Source organism: Fukomys damarensis, unplaced genomic scaffold (genome assembly GCF_012274545.1).
Source record: "Fukomys damarensis isolate Sample0158 unplaced genomic scaffold, DMR_v1.0_HiC HiC_scaffold_12, whole genome shotgun sequence".
In the NCBI taxonomy this organism is placed as follows: domain Eukaryota; kingdom Metazoa; phylum Chordata; class Mammalia; order Rodentia; family Bathyergidae; genus Fukomys; species Fukomys damarensis.
Genome location: NW_022900924.1, coordinates 43,275,130 through 43,281,996, shown reverse-complemented (window position 1 = coordinate 43,281,996; position 6,867 = coordinate 43,275,130). Strand labels below are relative to the sequence as shown.

At 45.8% G+C, this 6,867-nt stretch overlaps 2 protein-coding genes across 7 annotated transcripts in view; both read left to right on the top strand.

The window, feature by feature from the left end:
- Pcyt1a (phosphate cytidylyltransferase 1, choline, alpha) overlaps positions 1–6,867 on the top strand; it is a 49,263-nt gene that overhangs the window by 1,279 nt on the left and 41,117 nt on the right. The window contains exon 1 of one of the 5 annotated variants that reach the window (XM_010624013.3): positions 3,309–3,553. The exons of 1 other annotated variant lie outside the window; for it this stretch is intronic. The gene's annotated coding sequence lies outside the window, so the exon portion shown is untranslated. Of the gene's footprint in view, positions 1–3,308; positions 3,565–3,600; positions 3,853–6,867 lie in introns of those variants that run through there. 3 more of the 5 variants (XM_010624009.3, XM_010624010.3, XM_033762546.1) reach the window with 3 other exon arrangements.
- Tctex1d2 (Tctex1 domain containing 2) overlaps positions 1–6,867 on the top strand; it is a 21,267-nt gene that overhangs the window by 10,340 nt on the left and 4,060 nt on the right. Inside the window, exon 5 of one of the 2 annotated variants that reach the window (XM_010624004.3) lies at positions 1,342–1,508. The exons of the other annotated variant lie outside the window; for it this stretch is intronic. Within the exon in view, the coding sequence (XP_010622306.1) occupies positions 1,342–1,389 (48 nt within the window). The 3' untranslated portion in view covers positions 1,390–1,508. Of the gene's footprint in view, positions 1–1,341; positions 1,509–6,867 lie in introns of those variants that run through there. 2 annotated transcript variants of the gene reach the window in all.

Sequence of the window (6,867 nt, the reverse complement as noted above, 5' to 3'; positions counted from 1 at the left end):
ACAAAACAAAAAAAAAAAAAAAAAAAAAAAAAAATATATATATATATATTGCACTCAGGAGGCTGAGGCAGGAGAATCGCCAGTTCAACAGCCTGAACTACATAGTGAGACCCTGTTTCAAAAATGGAAAAAGATTTTGCTGCCAAGTTTCCACAGAAGTGTCAGTCCACAAAGGACTACCAGTGACACAGAAGCAGGTCCTTCACCACAGGCAGTGCTGTTGCAGAACACGGGAGCTGGACTACACGAGGAACTTTGAGGGGTGGTGCATCCCTTTCGCTTCTCCTCCAGCAGGGTCAGGCTGGACGGGAGGTTGTGGTGTCAGGCGCTGCCCAGGCAGGCGGGGCTCCTGTTGTAAGGACCTGCAGTATTTGAACAAGCTCAACGGGGCTCTGGAAAGCATTTGGAGACTCTGAGCTAAAAGATGGACTGATAAATTTTACCAAGAAGAAACACCCAGAAACCCTTGCCTTTATCCAGCATTTATGACAAAGTGCTGTTATGCTTACTATCAGTGTTATATTGTATACCATAATTTCTTTTTTTTTTTTTTTATCTTTTTTTGAGACAGGGTCTGGCTGTACAGTTCATGCTAGCCTTGAACTCACAGTGGTCCTTCTGCCTCAGCCTCTTGAGTGCTGGGATTACAGGCATGCGCCACCACATCCAGCTTTATATTATAGTTTCTTGAGTTGGGTAAGGCTACTCTTAAGAACCTCAAAGTACTTCACACATATCTCTGAGAAACCAGGAAAAATGGGAATAATTATTTTAACAGTATGCCTTACCTAAAATTTATTTGCTCACATTCATTCAGAAAATCAAATTCTTTACTTGGCATTTTTTTTTAGTACCGGGGATTGAACCCAGCATCTTTGCATTGAGCTACACCCCCAGCCCTTTATTTTGAAACAAAGTCTCATAAGCTGCAGAGTTGCCCAGAAAGGGCTGCAATTTGTGATTCTGCTTCAGCCTCCCGCAGAGTCCTAGGGATAGGAATGCACCACCAGGTATGGCTCCCAGCCTCCTGTTAGCAATTGTTTTTGGTACCCAGGATTGAACTCGGGACTTGTACTTACGAGGCACATGGTGGCACCATTGACCTAAATCCCCGACCCTTAGCAAGCAATTTTGTAGTTACCCACAGGCAAGCAGCTTTCTAGCTGTACTTTGGAAACCAGAAAAACTTTCATTTCTTGAGGAAGGAGTTTTCCTGACTGGAGATTGCCCAGGGCCTGGGATGGTTCAGTCCCCTGTGCTGTCCTTATTCCTTCGTTATACTAACATTCTGGATTCTCCTTGTCTTTTGTCGTTTTTTTTTTTTTGTTTTGTTTTTTTTAGGACAGTTTATTCTGTGTGGTAGCAGCATTTGGCTGTTTCTACTATTGAATGTTTGAAAAACCTGGGAAAAGATGTGACCATGAAGAAATCTGAACTTTTTAATATTGTTTAATATCTTGATAAAATAAAGTGTGTTGGCAGTTTAGCAACCGAATCTATTGTGTTTTAGGCCTTATGTTTTTAGTGTTTTGAGTCTGTTACAGTAGGTTATTTGGAGAGTACAGAGAAAAGTTGGGGACATTCTTATTTCAATTTTCAAGCAGAACCAACAAAATATTTTGGTAAATTTCCTATCAGTTCATTTGCAGGGTTTGCATTAGGACTTTCAGGAGCATCCTTCAGTTGCTGCATTTGTTCCATCAGGTCTACCGCTGTCGCTGCCATTTCCTTATGGAGGAACTATTTTCTAATCTTTCCCTATTCCCCAAATACAGATTAATTTCTTTGTACGTAAAGCTTTCTCTCTTTCCTCAGCCCTTATCACCTGTGACTTACACACTTATGAGCTGAAACACGTGTCCGTTTCTCCAGGGTTTGTCCAGGTGTCACCTCTGAGACATTCCCAGCTGTGTATGGAATCTGATTCCCTTCGCCTCTCCCCGATCCCTTTGTTGGTCACTCTGCGAAGCCCTCCTTTGTGGTGATATTCCTAGAGGACCTGGCGCCTTCTCCAGTTGGCTGTCCTTATTTGGGTTTATCAGCCATGTCGAAACTTAAAAGGGAAAGGGTCAGATTTAAATCTTTCTTCTTCCTGGGGAGCTCTCAGCAGGTGCACAAGTGTAGCTACTCTCTTTTCTCAGGCACATTCTAGTCAGCTTTGTAGACCTAAATAAATCAATAAGTAAAAATTTAAAAACACAGCGAATACACTAAAAAGTTTTACATCTTTCATAATATTCTGTACCCACTTGCCTTACATGTACAGAATCAAAAGGAGGGCTGGGGATTTGGCACAGTGGTTCTGCTGCCTGCCTTGCAAGCACAAGGGCCCAAGTTTGATCCCGGTACCACACACACATACACACACACAGCCAACAGAATCAAAAGAAGTCCTCCAGAGGTTCATTTTGGCAAAGGAAGTTTCTCACCTTACACCCTGCTGCCTGTGTTTTCATACCAGTGCCCTTGTTGAATTCACTCAGTTCATGCTTTTTATGCTTTTTTTTGTAGGCTTTTGAGACAGGGTCTCACTACGTAGTTGAGACTGACCTGGAACTCACTATGTAGCCCAGGCTGGTCTCGAACTCACAGCGATCCTCCTGCCTCAGCCTCCCAAGGGCTGGGATTACAGGTGTGCGCCACCACGCCCACCTCTCAGTTCATTCTCGTGGGTCATTCTTTAGTAAGCAGACCTTGATCAAAGATAACAAGGCAAGGCAAGGCAGCGAGGCAACCCTATAAACCTAGCTGTGAGAGGCAGAAGGATTCCAAGTTCCAGGTCAGCCTGGACAATTCGGTGAGACCCTTCCCAAAATAAAAATAATTTTAAAGGGGCCAAAGATATAACTTAGTGGTAGAGTGTTTGCCTGGATCGCTGGAGGCCCCGTGTTCACTCCCCAATAACACACATACTACGTACGCATGCACGTACGCCTGTAATCTCAACATTCAGGGAGGCTGAGGCAGAAGGATTCCAAGTTCCAACCCAGCCTGGGCAACTTGGCGACTTATCGACTGTCTCAAAAAAATCAATCACTGAAAAGGGGCTGAGGAGAGGATGTAGCTCAGTGCGAAGGCCCTGGGTTCAATCCCCAATACCGAAGAGAGTCAGGAAGAAGAAAGAGGTCAGGCACAGAGTTTCACCGTAATTGGTGAACACTCGTTCCATAACCTAGGAGGTAAAAGTCGTAGCTTGACAAACTGCAGCGAGAACGCTGGCAGTTCACGTCCATGTGCCGCGAGGAGGAAGTGTCTTCACGCCCAGGCGGAGACCAACCCTTCGCCGTCTACCGCAGGTCTGGGGTTTCCACTCGGTCCCTCACGCTCTCCTCCGGCCTCTGGGGAAACGGAACTACTGCGTCCAGAACAGTGGTTTCCGGGCAGCGGTCGCGGCCGGATTGACAGGCGGGCGGGCAGTGGGCGGAACTTCCGGCCGCTGTTCCGTCAGCTGCCTTCTCCGGGCGTCTCCCCGCAACCCTCCTGAACTCTTGTCCGTGACGCCGTGCCAGGAAGAGATCTGAGGGGAACGGGCCCCGGGGAGCGTGAGCTGCTGGTGAGGACCCGGTGTGTGCATAATGCTTGCGGCCCTGTTGGAGGGGAGGAACCACGGGGCTGGGGCCGCGAGGGGAGTGTGAAGCACTGGCTGAGAGGCTACTGTGACCTAGGGACAGTGACAGTGAGGGGACTGTGACCCAGGAATAGCTGCTCGCGAGGAGTCTGCGACCCAGGAGCGGGGAGTGCGGAGGACGCGGACCCCGGGGAGCACAAAGCAGAGGCTGCAGCGGGACCATGCCCGAGGCAATGGCTTCCAGGGGACCGTGACTGTGGGGCAGTGACTCGATGGATGGGACTGTAAAGATTTTGATCGAAAGGAACATGGGGCAGCGCCTGCGAGGGAACGCGGACCGAAAGGGGCTGGCGCGGAGGAGAGCGTGAGATCAGTAACAGGGTGGTTCTGAGGGCCGAGTGGGTGCAACGGGGGGCAGAGTGGCCGCGGGCGGGCAGCGACAGTGCTTTGTGGACTTCCGCAGGCTGACCGAGTTTAACTCTGTGGATGACTTCTGAGGCTGGGACACTTAACCTCCCCACCGAGTTCGTTTCACCAGAATGGGAAGTTTGTTTTAACATCTCCTAGACTGAGTTCTAGCCTATTACTGCGTTGTGAAAGGGGGCGCCTGAAGATTTTTTTTTTTAAATAGAAGTGGAATAGGATAGAAATTTTCACTGTGTTCACATAAGGATGTTGTTTCATGAAATGTGTTTCAGTTGTGTGTATGAGGTTACTATGTAAAGTGGGTTTTGTACATCCTGCAATATACGAAGTTAAATGTAGTTACCAAAAACCAAAAAACCCAAAAGCCTGAGAAACATTTGATTAGATTATTTCTGAGGTCCCCCCCATAAAATGTAATGTTTGGAAGTACAAAGAAGCAGCTGGGAAAGTGGGATCTGTGCCTGGGGCACAGATCTTAGTTGAGAGAGACAGAAGTTATATTGAGCTGGGACAGTGACATTTATAGATGCAGTAGGGATTTAAGAGTTGCATTAGGAGAAAATTCTAGGAATAGACATTGAGGAGGGGGAAACTTTGATATTAGGAACAAGGCTTGGGAAGGGAATTGAAGATAAAAACAAAACATTCTGCCAAGAATAAAATGGAGGTAGGGAGACATGACCTTCAGATTTGGTTGAGTCTTGACATTTACTGATTGTGCAAGTATCTAGAATTGCTAGTTATAAAACACAGGGAATTTGGGGCCAGGGATTTAGCTCACTGGTTCCTCTGCCTGCCTCTCAAGCACAAGGTCCCCAGTTCAATCCCTAGTGTCCCGCCCCCGCAAAAAAAGATATTTGGCACAGTAACAGTGGTTAAACAGATAATGACCATCATGGGGAAAGAAGGGGACACAGGGGTAATGGGGTGATACTGGGGGTGTCAACAGTGGTGACTGGAGAGACACACAGGAGAGGCTTTCATGTATTTGGCTACCCAGCTGGTGAGTTGTGCACTGGAAGCTAAGCTTGACACAATGGGAATAGTTCTGCACTGTAGGTAATTCAAATGAAGTTTAGCTGCTGGTTTTATTTCCTACTTCTTCCCTTTCTGGAAGGTTGTTAGTGATGCAGTTGAAATTAACTAAATAGAGTGTTATAGCCCAGCTGGGTGGAGGCCTATAATCCCAGCCCTCTGGGAGGCTGAAGTCTTTTGGAGGATCAAAAGTTTAAGCCTGTGCCAGGTGTGGTGGCACACATCTGTAATCCCAGCTTCTGGGAATCTGAGGCAGGAGAATTCCTGAAAGTTTGAGGCCAGCCTCGGCTATTTAGTGAGTTCAACACCAGTTTGAACTACAAAGGGAGACCCTTCCCCCCAACCAAAAAAAAAAAAAAAAGCTGGTGTGGTGGCCCATGCCTGTAATCCCAGCACTTGGGAGGCTGAGGCAGGAGGATCACTGTGAGTTCCAGACCAGCCTGGACTATATAGTGAGTTTCAGGTCAGTCTCAACTATATAATGAGACCCTGTCTCCCCCCCGCAAAAAAACAAAAACAAACAAAGAAACAAAAACTTCAAGCCCAGCCTGGGTAATTAGCAACTTGGAGAGACTATCTCAAAATGAAAATTTAAAAAAGGCTGGGGATGTAGCTTAGTGCTAAAGGCTCTGGTTTCAATTCCTGGTACTGTAAAATATAAAAAATTAAATGTTACTACCTGCTCCTCTCTCTTTTGAGACAGTGGCTCACTGTGTAGTTCAGGCTGGCCTTGAACTTGCAGTGATCTTTCTGTCTCAGGCTTAGATACCCTGACTCTAAAAACCAAAACAACAACAACAACAACAAAAAGGCTAATAAAAAAAGCTTGAGAGGGCCAAGGATTTAGCTCAGTGGTTTCAGCACCTGCCTTGTAAGTGCAAGGTCCCAAGTTTGATCCCTGTACCAAAATAAAAAAGCTTGATCATTTTAATTAATCACACTATTAAGCTGGACGTAGTGGTACACACCTGTAACAGCACTTGGGAGGCTGAGGCAGGATCGCCATGAGTTCAAGGCCAGTTTGGGCTACACACTGAGTTCAAGGTCATCCTGAATTACATAGATCCTGTTTCAAAAAAAAATCCAAACACTCACACACACACACAGACACACACTCTCTCTCTCTCTCTCTCTCTCTCTCTCTCTCTCTCTCTCTCTGTTAATCTGGTTCCTTTATCATCATCCTGTCCTCTACAAACTTGTGCACTTTGTAATGGAGGAAGAGAATTCAGAAAGGTTTTGAAATGGGAAAATGAGTAGTGAGTAGTGGAGGATAGCCTTTGGCTAAAAAATGCCTGTTTACATTTTTATCTAGACCAGAGGTTTACTTGACTTACATTCTGCCTAACTAAAAGGAACTACTGAAGTGTTTTTTGCAGATAGCAGACTATCTGTTTTTTTGCAGATAGAGGTGAAGACACTTAGCCTTGGAGACTATTACTCTCTCTGGGACCTTTGTGTTGGCTGAATGAGGTGATTCTTTTTGACCTAGTCACTTTGGACATTCTCTTTGAAAACCAATCTGCTAGCTTGATTGATAAGAATGAGCTTTATTTACCCCTCAGCCTATGAATCACCCTTGCACAAACAGGTGGGGTTTTATTTTTCTGGGGGACCTCCTTAAAGGAGAATGGTCTAGTCAGAGCCTGGGATTGAGCAGTCCCAGGTTACTTGATGTGACCCTAACATTGGCTCGCTCTGTGATCATGGGAATTGTGACTGCTTTCTCTTGTTTTAAATTCCCCACATACATGTCATTGAATTGTCTCTATTTTACTCTTTGCAAACCACGTTAGTAAGTAGGTATGTAGCGGGCTTTTTTTTTTTTTTTTTTTTAG